Source organism: Bubalus kerabau, chromosome 13, assembly GCF_029407905.1.
Source record: "Bubalus kerabau isolate K-KA32 ecotype Philippines breed swamp buffalo chromosome 13, PCC_UOA_SB_1v2, whole genome shotgun sequence".
Taxonomy (NCBI): domain Eukaryota; kingdom Metazoa; phylum Chordata; class Mammalia; order Artiodactyla; family Bovidae; genus Bubalus; species Bubalus kerabau.
In genome coordinates, this window is record NC_073636.1 from 43070900 (window position 1) to 43097751 (window position 26852).

The 26852-nt window shown below is 58.2% G+C and overlaps 2 protein-coding genes across 3 annotated transcripts in view; one reads left to right on the forward strand and one right to left on the reverse strand.

Annotated features, from left to right (window-relative positions):
• The window catches only part of PYGB (glycogen phosphorylase B), a 35749-nt gene extending 23442 nt beyond the window's left edge, over positions 1-12307 (forward strand). Inside the window, exons 13-20 of the mRNA XM_055544138.1 lie at positions 300-401; positions 935-1082; positions 4822-4880; positions 6459-6600; positions 8050-8257; positions 8710-8844; positions 9876-9942; positions 11017-12307. Coding sequence (XP_055400113.1) covers positions 300-401; positions 935-1082; positions 4822-4880; positions 6459-6600; positions 8050-8257; positions 8710-8844; positions 9876-9942; positions 11017-11169 — 1014 coding nt within the window. The 3' untranslated portion in view covers positions 11170-12307. The remainder of the gene's footprint in view (positions 1-299; positions 402-934; positions 1083-4821; positions 4881-6458; positions 6601-8049; positions 8258-8709; positions 8845-9875; positions 9943-11016) is intronic.
• Positions 12308-14432: 2125 nt separating this feature from the next.
• The window catches only part of ABHD12 (abhydrolase domain containing 12, lysophospholipase), a 53470-nt gene continuing 41050 nt past the window's right edge, over positions 14433-26852 (reverse strand). The window contains exons 5-13 of one of the 2 annotated variants that reach the window (XM_055544140.1): positions 24590-24620; positions 23194-23239; positions 21037-21166; positions 20185-20222; positions 19659-19738; positions 18444-18526; positions 16772-16850; positions 16016-16143; positions 14433-15074 (exon numbers count right to left, since the gene is read on the reverse strand). In XM_055544140.1, the coding sequence (XP_055400115.1) occupies positions 15035-15074; positions 16016-16143; positions 16772-16850; positions 18444-18526; positions 19659-19738; positions 20185-20222; positions 21037-21166; positions 23194-23239; positions 24590-24620 (655 nt within the window). In that variant the 3' untranslated portion in view covers positions 14433-15034. Of the gene's footprint in view, positions 15075-16015; positions 16144-16735; positions 16851-18443; positions 18527-19658; positions 19739-20184; positions 20223-21036; positions 21167-23193; positions 23240-24589; positions 24621-26852 lie in introns of both variants that reach the window. The other variant, XM_055544139.1, reaches the window with a different exon arrangement.

Sequence of the window (26852 nt, forward strand, 5' to 3'; positions counted from 1 at the left end):
GTATGGAGAGTGGGGGCTCCTGGATCAGTGGGGGGTGGGCACTGCCGCCTACCTGTGTGACCAGCCTGGCGGTTGGTCGGCAGCCCTGGCGGTCCGTGCAGGAGTTCAGAGGGGGTCCTGGGCTTCAGGTCCAGCTTGTGAGTCCTGACGAGATGTGTGAGCTGGAAATGGGGTCATTGTTGTTCCCGTGTTCTTGAGCGGCCCCGGTGTACAAGATCTCCTGGGAGGGGGTGCGGTGGAGATGAGCGGCCAAAGGGGACGCAGAGCGCAGAAGCTGTGTATCCCTCACGGTTCTGCAGAGAATCGGGGAGGGTTTCCTGACAGACCTGAGCCAACTGAAGAAGCTGCTGCCACTGGTCGGGGACGAGGCACTCATCAGGGACGTGGCCCAGGTCAAGCAGGTAGGCCTGGCATGGGGCCAGGAGCCCAGCCCCCACTCGGCCTGTGGAGGGGCCCTGGGTCCTCTGGGAGAGCTTGTCTGCGGGGGAAGCACGTGGGAATAGACGCAGGCCCCGCATCTCCACTCGAGGTACTGTCTGCGCCCCCAGGCCCCCCACAGCCGCCTCATGGCCAGGCAGGCTGGCTCTCTGGGCGGCCTCTGAAGACCGAGACTGACCTCTGCTACGCCACCGGCCTGGCCCTGGGGGCCCAGAAATAGTGTTCACTTCAGGGTCTCCGTCCCTGTCTTCTCGTCTCCTTTTTCTGCTTTTCTCACCCTCGCTTCTCTCCCAGGGTTTGCTTGTTGGTCTGGTTTCTCGCTTAGCTCTGAGCTCTCGTGCAGATCCACTCTCGGGGTCACGTTTCCCCGCTTCTGCCCACGTGGACCCCCGTCCCTCCATGTCCTCCCTGGGGCGGCCCCTCCCTACTGCGTCTCAGATGGGCTCACAGGCTCAGCCCTGTGGACACCGCACTGTCCTCACCTCTGTTCTCCCAGGAAAACAAGGTCAAGTTCTCCGCCTTCCTGGAGAAGCAGTATGGGGTCAAGGTCAACCCCTCGTCCATGTTTGACGTGCACGTGAAGAGGATCCATGAGTACAAGCGGCAGCTGCTCAACTGCCTGCACGTGGTCACCTTGTACAACCGTGAGTGCCCTGCCTGCACCCCCAGCCGTGGACCAGGCCTTTTTCTCACGCGCTTGATCTGACGTGACACGTTCGCTTTAAGCGGCGACTTCTGGTTTCCTGTGTTCACAGCAGAGCAGCTACAAGGAGTGAGATGTGAGCTCAGAGGTTGGGGAGCTTGAGGACCAGGGGACGCCCTGCCTCTGGGGTGGGGCCTTGGGGTCCCTGGAGGCTGTGTCGTAGGTTCTCGGTGTAGCCTTTCTTTCACATTTAGTTATTATTGTTATTAGACTTGTTTAAAGTTACCTGGAGACACTTTACTCAGCAAGGGAGACATTTAAAGTGCACTCTTGGAAGATGAAATAGTATGTTACGTCTGTACGCCTTAAACTAGTAACGTTTAAGTGGCATTTAATTTTGAAGCAAATGTAAATCAAAGAGCTCCCTAACCACAAAGTTGCTATGAACATTTTCTAGTTCTATAAATGAGGTAATAAAGCCTCAAGGAAACCCACAAGGTTTTTAAAATTTTGTAACATAGTAACATAGCAGCAGCAGTAGTAACATAGTAATATTAATAGTAAAATAGTAAAGTGAATCCTAATTTTGAAAACAAAGGAACCGCAAATACAGCTCTTCTGGAGAATGTCAGCTCCCCAGTTCCCACGAGGGAGACTTGGTCCCCAGAGCCCCACCCGGTCACTCATGAGATAGTTCAGATGCTGGTTTCGGTTCAGCGGCTCTGACCCAGTGCTCAGAAAAGGCCCAGGGGAGCGCCCTCCCATGTGTGTGGCCCAGGCGTCTCCTGGGTCGGAGACGGCAGTTCCCGGAGACTGTGTTTTGTGCCAGGGTTTGCTTTCACAGTTGTGATTTCCTGCATTTCCTTTGTCATTGCCCCAGCAGTGCCCCCGAGTCCCCTGCTCCTGAGCAGCGGGGTGGGTCTCCCGGAGGCCTGCCCTCCCTCCCTGCCCCCTCTGGTGGCCAGGGCCACCTACTGCCCCCCGCACTGCCTCTGTTCGGGGCCTTGGCAGCATTCTGACGGGACTGACAGGGCGTGCGCCCCCCACCCACTCATCTGCCAGTGTGTGTGTGCACGGGGGTGTGCTTGTGGTCTCCCCTGGGCAGCCCCCCTCACCGTGCCCTGACTTGGGTCCCAGTCTGCTGTGAGGGCCATCTGGTCACCCCTCTGCTTGGTTCCTGCAACCCGGGGCCTTCTGTGTCCGCGGCGTCGGTGGCCTTTCCCAGGAAGGGTGGCTGGGCTGAGGCGATGTCCTCGGCCTCGCTCTCTTCTCAGGTAGCGCGGTCAGGAGGGTGGTCCTCGGGGGCAGCTCTCTTGGCCGGCGCTCGTCCAGCTCAGCTGTCGCTGGCCATCCGGTCAGTTCTCTCCATGCTCAAGGCCCTCTGAGCGTGTTGGTTGGTGTCTTCTCTCCCGTCTAAGGAGTGCCTTGAAATACGTGGAAACCCAGACCCAGCTTTCTCCTCCCGGGGCTCTGGTGCGGTGTGGGGTTGGGGTTTTCTCCCACCGTCGTTCCGCCCGTGGTGGGCTCGCTCCCCCCTTTTCTGCCCCATGCTGTCTGCTGGTCCTGTCTCCGTGCTCTTTGTCTGCTGTTCTCTGCCTGTTTCTCCTCCCCGTGCTTTCTGTGATTGGGTTGCACCTCATGGGGCTGTTCTGCCTTGTGGCCTGTGTTTTCCCCCACCTTGGTGTTGCATTTTGGGCTGTGGTCTTCCGTCTGTGTTGACCATCCTCATAGGCTGGAGACTTACGGGGGGCGGCTTCTACTTTCCTCATCTGTGGCGAAGCTGTGTGTTGGGGTTGGAGGAGCTGCATCAAGGCCCTGGCTGCAGCCTCGTAAGCTCAGGGCACTGCAGGCCTCCCAGCTCCAGATGCCTCTCTGAGGCCGTGTGCCTCTCTGTGGCAGTGTCCCCTCTCTGAGGCTGTGTCCCTCTCTGAGGTTGTGAACCTCTCTGAGGCCGTGTTCCCTCTCCAAGGCCGTGTCCCCTCTCCAAAGCCATGTCCTCTCTCTGTGGCAGTGTCCCTCTCTGAGGCCGTGTCCCCTCTCCGTGGCCATGTCCCTCTCTGAGGTCGTGAACCTCTCCGAGGTTGTGTCCCTCTCCGAGGCCGTGTTCCCTCTCTGAGGCCGTGTCCCCTCTCTCTGACCGTGTCCCTCTCCGAGGCCGTGTTCCCTCTCCGAGGCCGTGTTCCCTCTCCGAGGCCGTGTCCCCTCTATGTGACCGTGTCCCTCTCCGAGGCCGTGTTCCCTCTCCGAGGCCGTGTTCCCTCTCCGAGGCCGTGTCTCCTCTCTGTGACCATGTCCCTCTCCGAGGCCATGTCCTCTGTCTGTGGCAGTGTCCGTCTCCGAGGCTGTGTCCCCTCTCCGAGGCCGTGTCCCCTCTCCGAGGCCATGTCCCCTCTCTGAGGCCGTGTCCCCTCTCTGTGACCGTGTCCCCTCTCCGAGGCCGTGTTCCCTCTCCGAGGCCGTGTCCCCTCTCTGTGACCGTGTCCCTCTCCAAGGCCATGTCTTCTGTCTGTGGCAGTGTCCCTCTCCGAGGCTGTGTCCCCTCTCCGAGGCCGTGTCCCCTCTCCGAGGCCATGTCCGCTCTCTGTGGCAGTGTCCCTCTCCGAGGCTGTGTCCCCTCTCCGAGGCCATGTCCCCTTGCTGAGGCTGTGTCCCTCTCTGAGGCCATGAACCTCTCTGAGGCCGTGTCCCCTCTCTGTGACCGTGTCCCCTCTCTGAGGCTGTGTCCCCTCTCTGTGGCCGTGTCCCCCGCTCTGTGGCTCCAATTCCAGGCTGGCTCAGGAGGTATCGTGGCCTGTGGGCCTCTGCCCACCAGGTTGTCCAGGCCCCTCTCTGAGGTTTCCCTGTGGGAGAGGGGCTGACATAGTCCACCCGCCCAGCCCTCAGGGGCTCTTTGCCTGCCTCGTCCCCTCCCTCCCCAGGAGGCCGGGATTCCTGAGACCCTACGCTCACAGCCCCATCTCCCACCCATCTCGTGACCCGGAAGGACTTGCTCAGTGACCTGGAGTTTGCATATTTTTCTTCTTTACAATGTAGCTTGTAGATTTGGGTTTTTTTTTTTTTTTCCTTGTTCTCTAGGTCACTTTGTCCACTATCTGGAAGCAGGAAGGTTCAAAACTCAGGGACTACAGGAACCTGAGGTCAGACGTTAAAGATCAGCCACGCCCATTAGCAGTTCCTGTAAATCTCCTGGGTGATTCCCGACCCTGGTGAATACTGTTCAGGGCAGCCCTGCACCTCTGTAGACACTACCACCCCGATGAAATCTGAAAACCCAGTGGCCTGGCAAGGACACCTCATTCTGCTGGGGCTGGAGGCGAGCTGTCTGTTCCTGTGCAGGAAAGCTCTGGGGGGCTTCTCACCCTCTGTCCCAGCAGGGAGGGGGCTCGGGGGTCTCACTGACACCCTGTGCAGGTTAATCACTGTCCCAAGGTCAACCCATTTTCGAGTGCCCATCACACGCAAGGGCCTTCAGTCCTGGTCACCAGACCCAAAGGAGCTCCTGTCTCGGGCTGTTCTGGACACAAAGGCGCAGCTTTTCCACTGAACCTTCTGGAAGAATCTGCTTCTGGTTAGCCTTTGGCACCAACCTGGACGCAGTGCAGAGTTCTGTAAACAGAAGCTCCTGCGGTGCCGCTTGCATTGGGCTGGTCTCTGAGGATGCTCGTCTCTGTGGCAAGCACAAGGCTCAGGCGTGTCTGGCTCCAGTTGTCTCACTTGGCTGTCTTCTGTTTGTCTTGCAGGAATAAAGAAGGACCCGACCCAGGCCTTTGTGCCCAGGACTGTCATGATTGGGGGCAAGGTGAGGTGACGGCCTCTATGCTCTTGCTTGGCGTTGGGCAGGAACATACAGACCACCATGTTTTTCCGCAGTGTCCCTGTATCTGGGCTGGATGCTGAGGGTGGCTGGGCGCCGACCTACACACAAAGCCCGGAGGTCCCGGCCCCAGCTGTGCCTCTGGGCCAGGACGTTCAGGTGTCTCGTCAGCTTGGCCACAGGAAGGGAGCTGGATGGGGCCCCTGCCTGCCCAGGGCAGTAGGGTCCCCAGGGCCAGCCTCCAGTGGGGAAGCACCATTGCTCGGTGTGACTGCCAGAGTTCCACACGTCCCCTGCACTTCTGTGCTGAGTGGACACCAGTCACTGACTGCTTCATCAGCAAGATGTGGGCCTGCTCTCAGCCTGGCCTCACGCGTTTTATTTACTGTGGCACGTGCTTTAGGACACGTGATCATGGAGTCCCAGTGTGTCGCCAGGGGGTGTCGGCGGGTCCCACCACAGGTCTCTAGACTCTAGGCCCCATGTCCCCACCCTCTGCCACCTTTCCCAGGAGACTGGGCACAGCTGCTTCATGGGGGCTGCAAGCGGGCACAGGCTTGTTCTCTCTTCCGACTTGAGCAGCTGCACAGGTGGAGGCACCCCGTGGGCTCCCCCAGCTCAGGCAGCAGCTCACACCCGCTGTGTTCTGTCTCAGCCATCCCCCACCCCTGACTCCTGCTGTTCCTGAAACAGATTCTGCACAGCATCTGTTTCATTTGTCAGTATTTCCATATGCATTTCTCAGAGATGGGGACTGTCAAAAAGTTTTAAAATGTGTTTTAGAAACGAAAATCTAGAGGAAAAAAGAATCAAAGAACATCCACAAACCTGTTGCCTGACTTCTGCTGAAGTTTCTCAAAGTAGATTACAAACACTGTAACATTTCACCCCTAAGAACTTCATTAGTTGTCTTCCCAGTGATGTTTTCCTGCAAAACCACACAACGCCACCATCACATCTACAACACTTGACAAGATTCCTCCACATCATTAAATATCCAGCCAGGGCCACGTGCCTGGCTGTCTTATTAGAAATCTTGAGTTTGTTTGAATCAGGACCCAGTGAGATTCTCACATGGCCCCAGGCAGCTATGTCTCGTCCATAGGTTTTCGTCCACATCCCCCTTTTTTTCCCCTGCAGTTTTTTTACAGAAATCAGGTTGTGTGTCTCCCCTAGACCATGTCCCTCTGGAATCTCCCAGAACCCTCGTGGGTTCCCCGTGTTTCCTGGAGGTTGGTAGTCAGTCCTCAGGGATCCTTGTTCCCTCTCTCCATTTCTGAAAAACAAACTAGAATCAGGAACCCCAGTTTGAGACTGACAGATCTGTGCATGTGGGTAAGGGGCTGTCACGAGAGGTGCTTGGTCGGCACCAAGGGAGCGGCTGGGGTGCCGCGCCTTGTGGGCCCGTCTGTCGGGTTGAAGGACACACAGATGCCATGACCTCAGCCCCCGTGGGGCCCCCTCCCAGCAGCCGAGCCGCTCAGCTGGGCGCATCGAAACCAGGCCGCAGTGACCCTGCCCCGAGCACAGGGTGTGTGCTGTGTGCCCCTTTCCCCGTTGCAGGCAGCGCCGGGCTACCACATGGCTAAGAAGATCATCAAGCTGGTCACGTCCATTGGCGACATCGTCAACCATGACCCGATTGTGGGCGACAGGCTCAAAGTGATCTTCCTGGAAAACTACCGGGTGTCCTTGGCTGAGAAAGGTGAGCCTGCCCTGCCCGATGCCACGGGCGGCCCTTGCTGGTCAGGGTCTGTCTTGCCTCCAGGCAGATTAATGGCTCTGACACCACGTTCCCCAGCCAGAGGCGCCCCGGTCTGGTAGCCAAGGCCCTGCCCTCCCCTCCTCGCGCCTCTGCCCCTGAGCTTGGTCTTCCTGCCCCTGGGCTCGCTCTTGGTGGCCCGTGCCCCCTGCTCTCCCCCTGCCCCAAGGATGCTTCTGCTTGTCCCCACCTGTTTATTTTGGCCTGCATCTGCTCTGGGGGTGTCTAGCTGGGGCCCCTCCACCGTAGGAGTCCTGGGTATGTGTTGCCACCCAGAGAACGGCCTGTGGCCACACGTGCCTCAGAGCAGGGCTCTCCTGAGCTGGACTGGCCTTTCTAAGGCAGCCGCTTCTGGAGACCTGGCAGGAAGTGCTAGGAAACCTGAGCCTGGAATCGTGGCCCGAGTCGCAGCCCCTCTGGTCCAGGGACTGTACACTGCCCTTCAGGCATCCAGTGGAGGGCAGGCTCTCACACTCCCTCCCCCTCCAGTACAGCCAGGTCATCAGCACCATCCCTGGCATCCCGCCACTGCCCTGTACCATCTGTGGCTCCGGGGTTGGATTGTGGTTCGTGCTTCACTGAGCTTCTCACACGTCTCAGGCCCTTTGCCGCCTGGAACTCCCAGGCTAGCTCTTGCACTTCCTAGAACTGGCCTCGGGGACAGGCCCCATGCTCTCCAGCTCTTGGACTTGCTGTGGTCATGTGTCCACCATCCCTTCTGCTCATGTCCTTCTGCCCGAGGGACCAGGGGTGCCTGTGTCTCCATCCTGGCACCTGGGCCTGACCATGAAGACAAGGCCGGACTCTGGACTTGGCTGACTCTGAGTGCCCATTGGTTGGGTCGGGGAAGCAGCATCCATCAGCCCTGAGGACCGGCTGAGGATGCGGGAGTAGGGACACCGAGGCAGGCAGGATGGAAGCCGCGCTCCTGCCGCCATGGCAAGACACTCACAGGAACCCGCGTGTGGGAGAAGCCACCCAGCTGCTGGGGGGTTGTGACTTAGCTGCCACGCCCAGTCTGTACAGAGGGGCTCCTGGGCATGAGGCCACGGGAAGACTGTCCCCGGTCCTCTGCTTCTGTGAGAGTCAATTCCTTTCGAAGTCATTTAAGGAGCCTACGGGCTGATGGACTAAGACAGCAGTGATGTCAGGATACAAGGGAAAGAATACCCCACCTAGTTTTGGTACGGCCCTGGTTTGCAGGTTCTAGAACAGAGGGCCTCTGCCACTGCAGGGCTTCTCGGCATCTCCACGTGGACCTGCTGCCTCGGGCTGCGGGTGGGGAAGGGGAGCTGTGTGGGATGGGGGGGCAGCACACGGTGTCCCCTTGCCGTTGCTGTTGCTCGTGTGCCTCCTGACTGACGGGTCTTGCCCGTGCCCCGCTCCCTGCAGTCATTCCCGCCGCCGACCTGTCACAGCAAATCTCCACCGCGGGCACCGAGGCCTCGGGCACAGGCAACATGAAGTTCATGCTCAACGGGGCCCTCACCATCGGCACCATGGACGGGGCCAACGTGGAGATGGCTGAGGAGGCCGGGGCTGAGAACCTCTTCATCTTTGGTCTGCGGGTGGAGGACGTGGAGGCCCTAGACCGGAAAGGGTGGGTCCCTCTCGAGGCCTCCGTCTCCTCTAAGTGTCCCCACACCCATGGATACCTTGAGGGGGTTCCGGCTTGGCCTAGTTGCCTGAAATCCCTCAGGGGACCCAGGGAGGCCACAGGCACCAGGTGCTGAACCCAAATGGTGGAACCTTTTCAGCCTGCGAGCACTACCCGCTTTGGGCCCTATCCCGTGTCTGCTGCACGCCTCCCTCTCCCCAGATTCCCTGATGGCTCTCAAGTCCGACTTAATGTGTTATTTTCTTCTGTAAGGTCCTGGCACAGACTGGGGGTGGGGGCTCTGCGGGAACCTTTGAGCAGCCCCTCCTGGAGGACCATCTCAGCCACCACGTGTCTGTACCAGGAGGAGGAGTTGGGGGTGATGTGCCCTCGGTGGCCAGCCCGACCTGGCTAGCCCCAGCCCCACCTGCTCACGAGTCCGCTGTCTCCTGCAGGTACAACGCCCACGAGTACTACAACCGCCTGCCCGAGCTGCGGCAGGCCGTGGACCAGATCAACGGCGGCTTCTTCTCCCCCAGAGAGCCCGACTGCTTTAAGGACGTCGTCAACATGCTGCTGAACCATGACAGGTGGGATAGGACCCACGTCCCTCCCCACCACTGGGTCAGACAGAGGGTGCCCAAGACTACACATCATTTGGGGCAAAGCCTGGGCTTCGGTGAGGCTCACCCCCACCTCAGCCCAAGGCCAGAGGCTCGGCCACATCCAGGCACTCGGGCCTGTGGGACCTCTGACCATGCTTGGCAAGCCTCAGAGCCTGGTGATGGGATTGCACGACAAGCAGGAGGTGATGTCACCTCTGTGGGTGGATGGAGGTGACATGCCTGGGCTACAGGGAGCCTGGGTGTTAACTACTGCTGGGAGTCCAGGAGTGGTTCAGGTAGAATGAACTTGTGAGGCTACAAGTCTCCACGTGGTTGGTGTTTTATGACAAGTACTAACATGGGGTGATGCTTCTCTGGGCACAGCCTTGCTCACTTGTGACAGGTCGACAGTGCCATCTACCTTGACCGTAGGCTTCTGCTCCACCCTGGTAAAAGGCAGGTCTGCTGAAGGTCGAGAATCGACCTTTATTCATTCCACTTTCAGTTCCTGTGGGTTAGTCTGTCATATTCCAATGAATATCGTCTGCTGGCTTCTGTCAGACCCGATCGTAACTCCACACATGCCTGGGGCTGGGCGCTCAGCCCTGCTGATTCTGGGATCCAGGAGGGACTTTACAGGGTTCAATGAATTGTGATCCCAATTCAGTTGTAAACAAAACATGTTTATGTGGCATAAATCCTGCATCACCAGTTGTCTACTTGTGAGACCTGAGAACAGGTAGTGGTGGAGCCTGCATCCCCTGGGCCCCCCTGGAGGTGGAGGGGGACCTTAATCTGTGTTCCTGGAATCCACGGGCAGTTTCTTTCAACAGCATGGGGCTATAATAAGGTTTTTCTAGAGTAGTGTCTGCAGGACAGCAGTGTTGCTCAGAGCGCAGCCACTGTGGCCACCCCTTCCCGTGGAGCACAAAGACGCAGCCAGCCAAACCTGGGGGCCCTTTTCCTGACCTCCCCTTCACCACCTGCCCAGCCCAGCTTCCTGTCTCCCATTTCAGGTTCAAGGTGTTTGCGGATTATGAAGCGTACGTGGCATGCCAGGCCCGGGTGGACCAGCTGTACCGGGTGAGGTTCTTGGGCCCTGGCAGGGAAGTTGCAGGGTGGAACCATGTCCTGCTGTCTCAGGCCACTCCCGGGAGCTTGCGGCTGACCTAGTGGCCCAGAGCAGGTTGGGCTTCTTCCTCTCTTGCTCAGGGACCGCCTCAGCTGGGCATCTGCCTGGGCTACCTAGGACCCTTGGGGCCAGGCTGCTGTCCACACTAGCACGCATGCCCCTGCAGCCTGGGCACTGCCACGGAGCCGGTGGACGGGGTAGAGGTGATGCCTTCCAAAGGTGCTGCCACGCCCCGGCCCACGGTCTGATTGCCTACGTGCGGTGAGGAAGGCAGGGATGATGCAGGGCATGAGGCCCAAGGCAGGAGACGTGGCTTGTGGGCAGCGAAGACCTTTGTGCTTAAAGGGAGGTGAACGGTTTCTAGGGCAGTGGACACGTTGCCAGCTGCAGAGTGACCTGCAGCTCTAGAGTGGAGCTGGCTCTCCTGGCCCCGGGTCCCGCCTCTGTGTGACCTGCAGGAAGCGGGCACAGCCAGGGGGGCCTCTCGGGAAGACTCAGCTCCTGAGCTCGGGGAGGTGATGGGATGTCATAGTCCGTGCACCTGGCCAGGGATGGCCGCAGGAGGGGACGTTGGCGATGGGGGCGTGGCTGGGTAGTCACTGCCCAGATCTGTTAAAGCAGATTCTTGGACACGGCCCGAGGGGCTTGTATCTAACCATCCCCCTCAACTCAGGAAACAGCTCTTGAAGTCTCCTCCTGAGACAGGACAGGAGAGGGCCTGGGAGGCCAGGTGACCCTAGGCTCAAGGAGGTACCCTAGCTTCCCTTCCAGGAGTGCCCTCCTGGCGCTGGATGCAGTCTGGGGGTGAATCCCCTCCTGGCAGGGTGTCTGTGCATCGTGTGCACTCTGCCCTGGCGGGACCCCTCAGGCTCCAGACCCTGTCTGCTCACCTGGAAGCTTCCTGGTGGGTCGGCCCCCTTCCCAGTGAGCTCTGAGCTTTGAGGGCCTGCCTTCCGTCAGGCTGCCCAGGGCTAAGCGCATCTGGGAACAGACCAAGGTCACTAAGCGCCTGCCTCCCTCTGCAGAACCCCAAGGAGTGGACCAAGAAGGTCATCAGGAACATCGCCTGCTCGGGCAAGTTCTCCAGTGACCGGACCATCACGGAGTACGCCCGCGACATCTGGGGTGCGGAGCCCCCTGCCCTGCAGACCCCACCGCCCAGCCTCCCCACGGACTAGGCCCCAGTCTCAGGACCAGCTTTCATCCCCTTGCTGACTGACTCTGCCCGTTGTTTCCAAGCATTTTCCTAGTTCCCTGCTTCTTTCAGTGCCGCTTCCAGGAGGGCTAGGGGAATCGTGGTGGTGGCTTTGAGGGGCTGGGGTGTGGAGATGCCCCCTCATTGCCTGCCGGAGAGCAGGTCCCAAGCACTGACAGGGCTCGCCTCCCCCCCCCCACCCTCCAAGATGCCCACTCAGCTTCCCCACGGCCTCGTACAAACCTGTGTGAGCTCATATTCAGTTTTGACCCTTTGCATTCTGGGGTCCAATCAGGTAGCCGTGACAAAGCTTGGGCAAGTGTATTTCTGCAGCATGCGGGCTGGCCATCCAGTCTCTCCCAGCCCAGCTCTGCCTCCTGGCCATGCTGGCAGGGTCCAGTGTGCCAGGCCGAGTCCTTATAACTGCCATGTGGGCACCCGACCTGGGGTTTCCAGATTGAGCAGATAGCAGGGCCCCAGGGGAACCGAGGGTGATACTGGGGAGGACGCCTGTGTCCAGCACCAAGGGCTTCGGTTAGGACAGGCTGGCTGGTGCAGAATTGGTTTGATTTTTGCTTTTTCGAAGATTTTTCACAAAGAAATGAAACTAGCTGAGGTCTTTCCTTGTTTTAGCAACGGAAAATAGCACTTCTGAAGTTTATGCCAGGGGAGGCAGTGCTGGGGTTTCACTTGGGGTCCCCACCTAGCTGGGTGAGGCTGAATGCCCAGCCCTCTGCAAGGCCTGCACCCTCCCTGTGCCTTTCAGGCAGGAGGCAGCAGGAAAACCTGGTCTGGAAAAGGACTGGTGGGCCCAGAGGGGAGCCTACCCTCCATTCTACCCAGACAGCAGGCTGGCACCAGGGATGGCGGCTGAGTGGTGGGAAGGACGAAGCCAGGGAGCAGGTGGGAGCTCGGGGCGGAAGCTTCCGGAGGCTCTACAGCCTCACATGCCGGACCTGGGTGGCTCGGGGCTCTGCTCTCACCCCACCAGAGCTGGGGGGCCTGCAGTCGCGCCCCAAGCACCCATTGCTGCCCGCCCTTTAGGCCAAGCGTGACCGTCACCGTGCCCTTCGCTGTCACTGCCTCGTGTGAGAAAGCGATTAAATCTGCTTGTGCTCAGATGCTCTGGCCTCTGCCTGTCTCTGCACCCAGGGTGCTGTGTGTCCTAGCCGGGATACACTATGGCCCACCACTCCGGGACTGGGGACAGGACGTTCTCTCACCCAGCTGCTGTGGGACTCAGAGCCCTGGGAGCCTGAGTCATCAAACCCAGCACTGGGAAAACATCAGCTGGGTGTTGGCGTTTTGGGTGTGAATTGTACTGTTCTTTTGCACCTGTCTTTTGCCACCCACTCCTGGTCCTGGGAAGTGGAACTCCTGGGGACCAAATCATTCCCCTCCCCAAACTGTACGGCTGCAAGTTAAATCAAAAACTCAGCGAGATGTGAACTCAGGGCTCAGTGTTACCCAGAGAACCCAAGTGTTGGGGGAGGGGCACCTGGTCTCAGGTCTGGGGCACCTCCCAGGACACTCGCTTCCATAGGCTGTGACCACAGATCAACGGTGGGCATCTCGAGCCGTTCCTGACCAGACTGACTTTGTGACTCAACAAAAGGTCAGTCCCACTCCACAGTTTCAGCTGAGCTTCTTGGACTGAGGTAATAAGCGGAGACACCCCCAAGCAGAGACATGTAGACCTAATTACCTGAAAGGTGTCAAGGGCGGGAGCTACTTGCTCAGCAACCTTGTTATGCTTTATCTTCAGGCTGTCAGACACCTGTAAAAATACTAACAGCTTGTATTTTTACTTTATATTCTACTTTATCCTCCCCACCTACCCCCCACTGTAAAATCTGAGGCAACTTACACAGACAAAAGATAAAGAAAAACAGGATGAAGACTTGAGCGCAGGCAGAGCGGGTGAAGTGTAGATGGTCTCAGACAGCCTCACTGGTCAGGACGAGCAGGGGACGTGGCTCTGGGCTGCGGGGCTGCCAGGAGCCCCATTGACAAAGCCCAAGAAACCCCAGGGGGCTGGCCACACGGGCTTTGTGCTTTAGTTACATGAAGGCAGTTATCAGGTCAGGATGGGTGTCCCAGAAAGCCAAGGGGATGTGAAGCTGAGGCCCAGGTGGCTGAGAATTGCCATGGGCAGCTCTAAGGTGTTTCGAAGAGGGTGTAGTCTCCTGTTTCTGGGCCTCCAGTCAGTTCACAGCTGCTCACAGGCCAAGGGCAGTGAGTAAGAGAAGGCAAATAAGCTCCTCCCCACCCCGGGAAATTTCGGCACTGACTCCAAAGTGTCAGAGCCTAAGGATCTAGGGGAGGAAGTCCTGCCTTTAGAAGGTGAAAGTTACTCAGTCATGTCCGAGTCTTTGCAACCCCATGGGCTATACAGTCCATGGAATTCTCCAGGCCAGAATACTGGAGTGGGTAGCCTTTCCCTTCTCCAGGGGATCTTCCCAACCAGGATCAAAACCAGGTCTCCCGCATTGCAGGCAGATTCTCTACCAGCTGAGCCACAAGGGAAACCCAAGAATACTGGAGTGGGTAGCCTATCCCTTCTCCAGTGGATCTTCCCAACTCAGGAATTGAACCAGGGTCTCCTGCATTTCAGGCAGATTGTTTACCAACTGAGCTACCAGGGAAGCCCAAGGAGAGAGTTGGGTAAACAAAAGTCCTCCGCCTGAGACCAGCCCTGTACTGTATGGCGTGCAGCCCCCTTAGAAAGCCACACACCATCTCTCTCTGGGGGTGAGAGGGGGGCGGTGAGTGGGCACTGGCGTTGTGCGTGGGAGGTGGGCTTGGCCGAATGCCATGACCAGTGAGTGAACGAGCTGACACTCCCAGGGCAGAATGGGAGTCCCTGGACTCCAGCAGCCTGAGTCCTTCCACGAGTGATCAGGGGCTCATCCCAGGTCTCTGAGTGAAACCCCACCACCCATCCATCGACACAGCAACATTCAATGAGCCTGTTAACCGTAAGGTTGAAAGGCTCACTCACAAAGACCTGGTTTTAGGAAAATGCCATCTGCCTCACCAGAGAAGACAACCTCCCCATGAACACGCCACGCCTCCTTCGACACAACACCCCTCCCCGCGGGACCTCGGTGTCTGCAGGAGCAGGAAGAAAGCCCGCAATCCTTGGCCTTACAGAGCCACCTCCTCCTCACATACGGTCGGGTTCTGAGAGTGGCCTGGGGCTGTGGGCACAGCCTGGACACCACTGGAGGCAGCACTGAGAAAACAGACAGACCACCACCACGATTTTATTCTTAAATAAATGCTCAGTCTAAGGTCTGGTTAGGCAGACAAGTGGGTGGACATCAGAGGAAGGCAGATCACCGGCCCCTCCCCGGTGGGGAGCAGCGGGGCAGCCCAGGGAGGCAGGGACACCGAGGAAGGCAAGCAGGGTGGGCAGGGCAGGAGGGGCTGGTGGAGCCATGAGCGTCCATCTGGGGGGAACAGAAAGAACCCACGTTCGCCCACATTCTCAAGGGTGGTGCCAGAAAGCTCAGCGTGGTCCCAAGACCCCTCACCTCCTGTCCCAGGCTCCCCGTGCCTGGCTCAGGAGGTATGGGATTGACTAGCCGATGGCCAGAAAGTTCTGTCACTGTCTTCCCAACAAGCCCTCGGGTTGAGGGGCAGCACGAGGTGGAGAGGGCCACATGCCGCCTCCGTGTGGTCCACAGAGACCCCCTGCTCCCCGCCACCCAGGGCGGTGCCACAGGTCTGCCAGGGCCTCCCCTGGAATCCGTGTTCCCTCTCCAGGCGCATCTCCGGGGGGCCGGGCTGGCAGGAGGAAAGGGGGACGAGGGCAGAGGCCTTCATGCTCCCGGGCGGCGAGCAACTCAGTGCTGGCGTCCCGGTTCCGACTTCCCCAGGAACTCCCTGGAGCAGAGGAGAACACCTGTCAGCCAAACCCCTCCAGGCCAGATCGGAGACCCCACCTCCCACGGTCCACCCGCAGCCCACCCGGGAGGCCGTAATGGAGCCCTGAGGACCACACTCTGCCTCGAACACGCTGCGAGGCAAATGGGCAGGGCGCCAAGGGCAGTGCCAAGTCCCGACACGGAGTGAGGGCAGGCCACTGCACCCTGGCGCTGGAGGGTTCTCAGATCACATGTTCTGTGATGTGTGCCTTTTACAGGGAAAACCACGGTCCCAGAGCAATACCATGCTCCTACCATCCCCTCAGCAACACACATTCCATGCGCCAAGAAACGTCAAAAACACAGAGCTCTGCCTCTGGGACTTCGAGGGCCTCACATACCAAGTGGAGTTCCCCAGCACACATTTCTCCTAGGGCTGATTCCAGCAGCTGGGGCTCAGCAGAGGCCCTGCAGTTGGGACGTAGTGGCGGCCTGCACCCCCGAGTGGGAGGCAGGGAGTGTCTGGTCCATCCAAACCCTTCCCTCTGCCACCTGGTCACCCTCGTTCCCAGGCTTGGAACAGGTGGCTGGGCTGCAGCCCACGTGCTGGCCCAGGAGTCTGGCCAGCGCAGTGCAGCCAGGGGCATGGCCTCCCTCCCTGAGGCAGCTGGGGACCAACAGGCTTTGGGGGAGCTGGCCCAGACCTGCATCACCCCTACCACATACACCCTGTGCAGGGGCAGTGACCTGACGGGCCTGTGGGAGGGGACGGGGACCTGAGGACAGCAGCTGTGGCGTCCTCACTGCTCGACCACACAAAGGGGACCACAGCCCGGTAGGCCACATGTGCTGACACCGGACCCCCCTGACCAGCCCGACACGGCTATCCCAGCTGCGGCCGCAGGGGCTCGCCCAGCTCCCGCATGCCATCCTGCATGGCAGGTGACGGTAGCGCCTCACCTCAGGATCCGCGGGAGCTCGGGGCTCTTGTAGATGTACTTGTGTCTGTAGCCGAGGTCCGAGTGGAAGGGGATGAACTGAACCTTAAAGTCCCGGAAGCTGCGTGACGGCGCGGCGATGTTGTAGAGCTGGGGGAGGGAGAGGAGGGTCGGCGTCCGGGGCCTGGGGTGACCTGCCTCAGCCACAGGACCCTCGGGCCACCCCTCGAGACCCTCTCTGTCCTCACCCCGTCTCGAGACCAGCCTTCCTCAGGGGCCCTCAGCACCCTCAGGCCACCTGCCCCGGGATGCCACGGTGGCCTGAGTGCCCAGGGCAGCCTGTCGGCTCTGTCCCAGGGCTGGGTGGGCCGTATGCCTAGGTCAAGGCCCATCTACAAGCTGGCTCGGGGTCTGTGGCACCCCAGCCCCCTCCTTCCAGCCCAGGATGGCCAGGTCCTAGGCCCAGACCTGTTTGGAGGCAGCCTGGGCCCCCTGCCCTTTAGCCTGTCCCTGCCCCTCACCACCGCCACAGTCAGAGGGTGCTCCCTCCCACCGTACTCCCACCTACAGATCTGGCAGCAAAGGCAGATGCAGCAAAAGCAGATGCAGAGGCCCCACAGTGAGAGGATGTGCTCAGACATCAGCCCAGAGGCAAGAGAACGCGTGAGAGCGGTGAACCACCAACCTCCCCTGCCTTCTCCCTCACAAGGGGCCCGGCCCGCAGCGGGACCCTCTTCCACACCTGTCTGGCCTGAACACGAGTCTGCCCGACGCCCACCTTTCTGCCGAGCTGGAAGGGCACGACCGGGTCGTCCTCGGCATGCAGGATGAGCAGGGAGCAGGAGATGTGCTTCACACTGCGGGAGGCGGAGGGAGAAAGGCACTGGATGGCCAGGACGGGCTGGGCCTCCCGGGCTCCTGGACTGCCGGCAGTAGGGGCCAGTGAGGGAGCCCTGCACCGCAGCGTGGAGCGGCTCAAACTGCCAGGCACTTTTAATACAGAGCCAGCAGCTGATTTCTTAGATGTTTCCATCAGTATCTGTTTTAGGTGACAAGTGTCAATCAAATCTAGAGCTCAATTCATTCACCAAATCGGGTCCCTAAATATTTCCTGGAAATTTAAAAACAAAACAAAAAAACTTTGCCAGTACACTATTCTTAAAAAATTACAAAATGATATTTACAAACTGAGTAATAGGTGGGCCAGGAAACTTACTGCAAATGAACATTACTGGACATCAGCTGGCAAAAGAGCCACCCTCTAATTTCTCTTTTGTGTATATGACATTTAATTCCTGAATGTTTCAAATAAATGAACATTCTCAAGATGGTCACTGAATCCAAACCCCTCAGCAAACTGCCTACCGAAGGACAGGCTGCAGGACTGATGGGCCCTGGACGCTCCTAGCTGCCCCTCCCTGAGGCCGCACGGGGAGCTGGTGGACGCAGCACACGCCTGCTCCTGGCGATCTCAAGCTGGACTGAGGCTTCGCGTGGGCAGCCCCAGCGCAAGCCTGGCCCTGGCGGGACCAGGCCTGGGCGTGCGCCCAGCCGTCTGGCAGGCTGCCCTGCTGCCAGCGGCACACAGACCACCCGCTCGCCACATTCTACTCCCAGGGCCAAGTGCGTGCTGGTGTGCAGCGCAGTCTGACATTCGACATCTTTGCATAACTTCCACCCACCAGGCTGGTCCTTCACTTCTCCAACTCTTGAGGCCTGGCTCACATGCTGGCACCTTGGCAAGTATTTGGGAACAGACCTTCCCACCAGGTAGGGGCTCCTGACTTCCAGGGGGTGAGGGACGGTCAGCCCCCCAACACTTCACACTGGCTCAGCTGGGGGCCAGCCAAAGGGTGACTTTCTCACTGTCGTCATTTTTAGAGAAAATCCAGTTTATTCAGGTAATTCTTCTTTTAAAAATGTAGATTTTTAAATGCTAACTGAATATTCAGATAAAATTTTATTTTAGAATAAATTAAAGTCCATGAAATAAAGATATCACAAAGATAATGTTAACTGAACTAGAACGTTGTTCAAAGAAAAAGTCCTGAAATAGAATATGTAACTTCTGGTTCACCTAATAGAAATACTTTTAACATTAACCTTCAGAACATCTTTCCATAACCAAACACAAATCAAATGGCTAAGGCAAAGTCATTTTTTGAACAACAGTTACTATTGCTGCTTTAACACCTGTTCAAGAGTTCTGGTTTTGACAAATAATTTTCAAGTAAAACAGTTCTATGGACCAAAAGATATGGTGTTTCCCTATTTCTTTAACTCTACAGTCTTTCCACCTTCCTTCTTCCCTTCCTCTACCTTTATAGAGATGTGTTGCTTAGAAAAGACCCCTACATGTCCAGAATCCCACCCTCCTTGGTTAACATGACTCAAGATGCTTATTCTGAGGGTTCTTGGGGTTCTTCTAAATTCTCTCCCACAGTACTCACTTTTCATCATTTGCAAACTGAATTCCACTGCTTGTGATGGGATCAAGGAAGAACCAGTCAAACCCAGGGAAATATCGATAGATCTGGAGGTAACATGTAGACAACAAGGAGAGAATCAATCACTACACCCCCATGGTGGGGGGTCACCCCTGCTTCCAATCAGGTGGCCCCAGAGCTGGGCGGGGATGGGTAGTAATATACCCCCATAGGGGCCGGGGTCACCTCTGCTTCCAATCAAGCTGACTGGTGGCCCCAGAGCTGGGGGGATGGGCAGAACTATACCCCTGTGGGGCCAGGGTCAGGCCTGCTTCCAATCAGGCTGACTGGTGGCCCCAGAGCTGGGGAGGGATGGGCAGTAATATACCCCCATAGGGGCCAGGGCCAGCCCTGCTTCCAATCAGGCTGACTGGTGGGCCCAGAGCTGGTGGGCAGGGTTGGGCGGGTGGTGGGCAGCTGTCCTGCTATCCCTCCCACCACCCTCAGACTCCCTTTTCAAGAGGCCCCAGACTGGCTGCGGGGGATTGCCCACAAACAGGACTCCCACACCCAAGACTCAGAGACCAGGCTTCCCACACAGAACAGGCCACAACCCCCAAGAAAACGGAGGACCATGTGATTCGGGAGAAGAGCAATATCAAAGAACACCCAACAAAGGATTCTTCTGTCTGTAGCAGGCAGCATGAGGTCAGGCAGGCCGACACGGCGCCACTGGACACACAGAAGCAGTGGGAGGAGGAGGAGGGAGCAACAGGACACAGAGGGGCCCCTCTGGGCCCAGCCTGCAAACAGAGGGTCTCAGGCCTTGAGGCCAGCCAGTGAGGACCCAACAGCAAGGGGTTCCCACCAAGGGTTCCCTGGGGTGCCCACCAGCTCCACTCCCAGCCCGCACTGGGCCCCAGGGGCAGCAATGCCAGGTGGGCAACCTGTGCCATGAGGCAAGGCCTCCTATGGGTCTAGCCGCCCTCAAACAACCTGACTGTGACCACACCCTTCTACCTGGCACGAAGCTATAAATATCCTGAGTGGCTCTGCAGTCAGGCCAGTGCCCAGAATTAAATGAGAATTAACTTTCATAACATCTGTATTTATTAGAATACTTAAATAATTTTTATGACAATTTACTTATATGCATATTTACTCATAGTCATTTTCATATGTTATAGCTATTATTTCCATTATATACATAAGTCCATCTTTAATAAGCTCTGTACTTGCCACTGAGAACGGATGGCTCTTGGCTTCTTCACGGATATTAGTGAATGGAGATTCCAAGATGAGGGCATCTGGAGGAGTCTCTAGATAAATAAGACCAACAGGGAGCTGGGAGGTGAGCAAAAAGCCCCAGTGGGACACTCCTCACGCCACCACCCCCTCGACAGGACCATGGACCCCAAGTGCCCACCTGGCTGGCCCTGCCCCTCAGGTCCTCCCCTGGGGTCACGTGAGGGAAGTCGTCTCAAGGGGACCCTGAGAACCATGTCTGCCGAGGCTGCCTGTTTGGAGCCCAGCCCCTGTCAGGGTGCCGCCAGTTGCCAGAGAATCTGGGGAACAGGGTTGGGCCCTCGGGGGTTTGCTCAGGCCCCCATTTCAACGCCCAGTTCTTGTCTCACCACCCCGCTCATCCACCACCACCCACTTCACAAGAAGCTGGCAGGGCCTGGAGCACAGCCGGTGCCCAAAGAGCCCTCCTGCATGGGAGCCGGGCCACACCTGTGGCATAGGACCCCACGCAAATGCCTACCTCGCTCACAGAGGCGCCGCACCAGGTTTGTGGCCACTCTGGAAAGAGGGAAAAGTTCAGTTGGATCATGACAAAAACTGTTGCAGACGAGACTGTTCCTGGGGAAGCTAGGACTGTCACGGTGACGGGCGGGGTTTTGGGTGGGGGTGCGCAGGGGCCCGGCAGCCAGCCCCTCCAACAGGGACTCTGTGATGGGACCTCCACGATCCCAAGGCACATGCTGCGCCTCACCTGGAAGGGCCCTTGTGGGCTGCACAGCAACGCCCCAGCTCACACCCGGTCCTACAGACACAGATGGGAGGGGCCCCTGAAGGGGGCAGCACCTGGACTCTGCCCGGCCTAGGCCTCCTGCCTTGCTAGAACCAAGCTGGGCAGGTCCAGGCAGACACCCAGGGTGGGAAGGCCTGCTCCCCTCTGTCCAGGGCTCACTCTCACCCAGGAGGGCCAGTCCCAGACACTGCCCAGCCTGTAGGCAATGTGTCCCAAGGAAAGGCAGCAGGAAAATGGAGGTGCTCAAGATCTGGGGTGCCTTTACACCGGCCACATGGAACATCAGAGTGCTTCCTCTTTCAGCAGATGGAACAAGGGAACCCCAACTGCTGCCTCCCCAAGTTTTTAAGTAATGACACCACGTGTGGGCCAAAAGGCCCGTGCTCCTGGATGCGCTGCATAGCACAGCCACGCTCAGCGAGGCCTGGGGAGCCGAAGTGCCCTGCACTGTGGGGCTCCATCCCCGGCCCCCACCAGGACAGTAATGGAGGCTCTAGGACGCTGGGGGCCCCTCAGGCAGCCTGGGCTGGAGTGTCACCCGTGAAGACCTGCTCCTATAAACGCCATGCTGGGAACTCTCACCCGGTGCCGAGAGAATGGCCCCAAATATACACGGGGTTGTCTCCACTTCGCACTTTGATCCAGTCAAAAACATGGAGTGCATCATATGTCATGCCCCGCTCCGACGGCGTTCCTACTGAGTCACCCCAACCTGAGAAAGCAGCATCAAAGAGGACATCACAGGACTGCAATCTCAGTCCCCACCCCGCCCCCATCTCAGCAGAAGGCCCAGGCCATCTGGGGCCTCAAGTCTCAGCCAGGCCAGCTCGTTTCTCCCAACTCCTCAGCCATCGCAATCTCTGAACCCAATCACCACCCTCACCTGAGTCTCAAAGAGCAGAAGCAGACAGGATGGTCGGACCCGCAGACCCCTGGCACTGGCACCTGGGGCTTGGCCAGGCTCAGCCATTGATAGTCCGGCCCGCCCCAGCCTTGAGCCCAGCCCCGGCTCCGTGGCCCAGCTGTGAAGAGGCTTCAGGATGAGCAGATTCCAGGCTCAAGGCAACGCTGACCCACAAAGGAAGGGGCTCCTAGCATCCTGTTTGCATTACAGAGGAAAGCCAACTAAACTCTGACCTCCCACGGGTCCTTCCCTCCAGATTCTAGAAAAGTCAAAAGTGACTGTCATTTCCAGCAGCTCAGCAGTGAGTCATCATCAAATGATCTGAAAATACCACAAGGCTCATAGAGAGCAAGTCCTGCAACATAAGCAAAACCTAGAGGCAGGGGCACCACAGGCCACCTCCCCCAGGGCATCCCAGACCCGGATTAGCGGAAGAAGCCAGTGCCAGGAACAAGGCCAGAGGGCGGGCTCAGGGCACCAGCGGGGGCAGGGACAGAGACAGGGAGAAACACAAGAGAGATGGAGACAGGGGGAGACAAATGAGAGAACAAGACGGGGACAAGGAGCCACAGGCAGAACTTTGGTCTCTTGTACAGCTTAGAAAGGAAGAGACTCAACAGGAACTGAAAAGAGGAAGTGTTAGATGGGATTTTATTTCTGTTAGAAGCACAGGAAGGTGAATAAGGGAGAGGGCTGCCTCCTCACTGCCCTGAGGTTCCAGTAGCAGGGGCAGGAGGGAAAGATGAGCCTCCTTTCGGAGTTTCTTCAACCCAGCACCTTCCTCCTAACAGAACACTCTTTCACAAAAGAACCAACCTGCACCCTAGGCTGGTGGAATAATGGCACTCAAAGACGTGCAGGTCCACACCTGGAAACCCGTGCCTCTGGAACCTCACACAGCAAGGGCAGTGAAGGGTGCAGAAGGAAAGAGGCTGCCAAGCAGGGGACCCCGGACAGGACAGTGTCCTGGTCAGCATGAGCCCCAGGCAATCCCAGGTCTTTATGAGCAGAAGGGACAGAGTCAGGGCCAGAGTAATGCAGACGCAAGGGGCCATAGGCAAGGAACCAGTGTGGCCAGGAGAAGCTGCAAGAGGCCAGGAACCTGACTCTCCTGGAGCCTCCATCGTGTCCACACCTTGACTCATCCCAGTGACTAAAGACTTGGAACCTTGACCACCAGTGCTTCAAGATAGTTCATCCGTGCTGTTTTGGGACATTACATTTGTGGCAGCCATGGCAGCATCAAGAGGAGACTCTCCCAACGTGCACACCCAGGCGATGCCAACAGCTGCTGGTTCTGTGGGTGTGAAGCCCCGCCTCCCCCCAGCCAGGGTGAGCTGGACAAGAGGCCTCAGCCCTACGTCCTGTCCAGGCGAGGGCTGTCTGAGGCACACATCGCCACCACTCTGCTCCCCGCTGACACAAAGCATCTTCCTCACGCAGCAAACTGCGGGAGGCAAGGAGAAACAGAGGGACGAGAAGAAGAGTCCCTCTTTCCTGTCTCCGTAACTTCAACAAGACAAGCTCTGCTGAGCATGAAACAAGTCCAATACCCAGCTGTGGGGAAAGTCTGAGTCCCACAAAGAGGAGACAGCGCCTTTGACATGTGAAAGGGGCTGGCAGCGGGTGTGTGCTGGGGTTCCAAGCGGCCATGCCTACTATCTAGGGGAGGATGCATGCAGGACGCACAGCCAACGACCCGGACCCTCCACTACCTCCACACGCTGACAATCTCACAAGGACCACAGGTCACGGCAGAGCCACCAGCCTTTCAGAGTGACACGTGGCCACCCCACACCAACCTCAAACAGGCGGGGGGAGCAAGGAACCCTCACCTCTGTAGTCAAAGGTGACCACGTGGTAGCCGAGGGAACTCAGCACCTGGAAGTGAAAAGCAAAAACTGAACAATGCGGCTCTGACTAACCCACCTGACCTCACTCGAGGGAACTCAGTGAAGGCCATCACCTCACCGCCCCATCCTGCCACTGTGGGACACTCAGGAAGGTGGAGGCTGGCCTGAGCAGCACCCGTGCCCTCTGAGGGGCTTGTAGGCTGATGGCTGTCCAGGGGTTGCCAGGGGTTCTGACCACCCAGAGACCCAGGAGGAAGGACCCTGCAGTGTGGACTCCACACCTGGTGACCCTTAATGCAACCCAGCACTGTTCAGATTTAAGCTTACACTGAATTTTTCTCACTTAGAAGAAAAAAGTCTCTCAGGAGTAGGTGACTGCTTGCATGAAGTCACTATTCACTGTCCCACCCAAGCCCTGGCTGGGCGTGCTCAGAGCCACGAGGAAGCTGCCACAGACACCAGTGTCACCAACCTGAGGTGCGCTCCCGTCCCCGAGAAGAGCGCTCGGCCAGGGACTCCCAGCCCCCACAGGACCTGCACCCTCTGGAGCCACAGCTGTTAAGTCACCCACCCCACCCCTGCCTGGATCCAAGTCGCTCCAGGGAACCAGCCCTCCAACAGCCCAGAGCTGTCCACGGGGTGCTGGACAGACAGCAGTGCCCACATGTCTGACTTGTTCCTCCGGCCCTGTTCCCAAACACAGATCCACCCAAGAGGAGGGCGACAGGCATGGTGGCCCCAGACGCTGCATCAGCAGCACGTGTCAGCTCGAAGACCCACACACCCTCTGATGACAGCCACATGGCGGGGAGGGTTTGTGTCCCCCCTGGGGTCCCGCACCCAGACACCTGCTTCCACCACGTTGGCTGGGAACCTGCGTCAATGGTGCCCTGCGCTTGGTGGATACAAGAAATCCCAGTGCTGGCAGAACTCCTGAGCCACAGCCCAGAGGACAGTGTAGCTCTCGGGCCCCTCAGTGTCCTCCCGTCATTCCCTATGTGAATAAGTAACTTTACAAACAATTGCAGATCACTTCACGTTAACTTGTTAATTTCTGGCATACGAGCCACAAAGTCCATTCATCCTGATCTTGGAAACTATCCCCAGAGGCAGCAAAATGGGAAACACTCCATGAGGAGATGTCCGTAAAAGGCAAGATGAAAAAGACCGACAACGATTAAGTCAGATTATTAGGGGGAACTCCGTTCTGTTCATGACTCCTGGAAAGAACAGCCAGAGGCAGTAGGCGAGCAACGCTCTCTGTCCACACAGTGAGGGTGGGCACTGCCCCGTCCATCTGTCCACTGCATGGGCTCTGCTGTGTGCCATAGCTAAGGGCACTGCTCTCCATCAGACGCCCTGAGCCGACCTCACCTACCTTGTAAAGCTCCACCCGGTGGTCGCCGCCTCTAGATCGTCAGGGAAAGGAAACAAGAACAGCTGTTAGTGCATCTTCTCAGAAAGGAGGCCTGGGATGAACACTGCAGCATCCGGGCACTTAGAGCCTGGTCCCCAAATCCATGCGGGAGGGTGACGGACAGGTCACCTCCTCCTCTGGGCACCTATGTGGCTCCCCGCTAGCCTCCACAGTGTGGTGCCAAGCAAGGGACCACCTGAGCACCGTGGGGATGTTTCTTAATTATTACCTCATCTCTGGTTTGACTAAGGTGGCAGAACCTAGGAAACACAAAGGCCCCTCGACTCCCCAGTGTCCAGGACCACAGGTGAACAGAAGGGACGCCCGTCCTCGCTGGCACGTATACCACGGGGAAGAGGCCACAGGCACCTCCTGCCTCAACCTCCTCACCCACAGAGCCACCGCCAACCTTCAGGGTGCTCCTCCTTGGCTGTTCACACCCCACCACCTGGTCATCTGGCTCTTCCCCACCTGCTCCTGAAAGTCTGCTGCTGTGCCTCCCACCACGCCATCCTTCCACACACGTGTGCCCGTGGGCAGACGCTGGGTCAGAGCCGCCATCGTGATCCAACAGCTGCAGAGAATCTCCCAGGCCCTCACCGGCCGCCTCATGCCCACCCCTCTTCGGGTGAGGCCTGTCTGCCTCTGCCTCCCACTTCCTGCCCAGATGCTGTCCGGCTATTCCCTGCAGACACCCTGAGGGGGACAGGGCTGCCTGCTGAGTGGGAAGCGCATCAGTGGGCAGGCTCTCCCTCGACAGACTTCTCCACTCTCTCCCTTCCTCATAATGAGCATTTGGGCCATTTCGGGTGTGTGTGTGTCCAGAAAGTGTCCTCAGGGGAGGAGAGAAAAAGATGGAAGAAGAAAGCCAAAATAACCCAGAAATAAATATCAAAGGGCTGAGTTTCAAGACTGGAGAGAAATAATGCAAAATGTTTTCAGTTATCTTTGCAAGACTTTGTCATGGTTCTTTTGTAAGATCTCCAGTACCCTACCCTGAGCAGGAAGAGGGGTTCAGAGCATAACGGGGTCTTGGGGCATCCTTGGGGTCCAGGCCTCAGGGAGACACGGCTCCTGCCGTCCTGCCTAGACGGGGTGGCCATCAAAAACTGCACGCTATGCTGTCCTTGGGGACGTGGGGGCAGGGGGCAGCAAACCTTCAGTCACAAGACGCCTTCCATCCTGAATCTACAGGCAGACTTTGTCTTCTTTACCACGTGACTGGCACTGCTCACAAAGAACGCCCAACTTCCCTCATTTATAGAAAGAGGCTACAGGAGCTGTTTGTAGTCATTTGCTCTTTGTAAAGCGGAAGAGAAACCCGCCACATCTTGTCCCAGACAACGGGGAAGCGGGCTGCCAAGGGCGTGCTGAGTCAGCAGCTCAGCACTCCGCTCTCTGGGCTCAGGGTGTCCTGGGGGCCATGTCCCGGACATCCTGCTGACCCTCTGTGCAGCCCATCTGCCCAGACCCTGCCTGTGGCCTGCTCTGTCCCCTTGCCAGCTCTGCCTGTGAACGGACAGGCCCCAGCCTGGCCCCACGGAGCCTGCCGGCTCTCGTGCAGATTCCTCTCCTCTCAACAAGGCTGCCATGAAGGCTGGAAGGAGCCCTCTTTAAACAATGGGATCCAAACCTGCAAGTCTGAAAGACGTCCACTGAACCTGCCCTTGAAAAGCTCCCGGGATGACTGTGGGTAAGGACGGCTACACGGGGACACGCTTCCTCAGTGGCCCAGTGGGATGTGCTGGCACTGCCGCCTCAGGGCTGGAGGTACCTGGCCTGACAGCGTGGCAGGGCAGCCCCCCGGACAAACTCGTTCCTGACTGCTTGGCTGCGGTCTCTTCGTGTGCCCCCAGGAAATGTGCCTCCTGTTCCAGAGGGCATGCCTGACGGTGAAAAAGTGTCCTCACCCCAGGATGGCAGATGATAGACGCACAGGGGCAACTTCCCGGGCACACCGTGGCCTTGGAGGGTCTCAAAGCCTCCGCCAAGGGGCCGTGCTTCCTGTCCGCTGAGGAGCCTGGGTCCCTAACCCAGGAAGAGCAACACCCCCTGGCTGAGGCTCTTGGTTGCTCAGGCAGACACAGCTACCTCCATTCTCACCCCAGGCACGAGCTTCTGACCAGGGCTTTCTGGACATAGCTGCCAACTTCCATTCAGCCGGCGGTTCCCAAACAAGCAGGCCCGGCCCACCTGGCACGCAGCCCTGTCCTGCTCTGGGCCT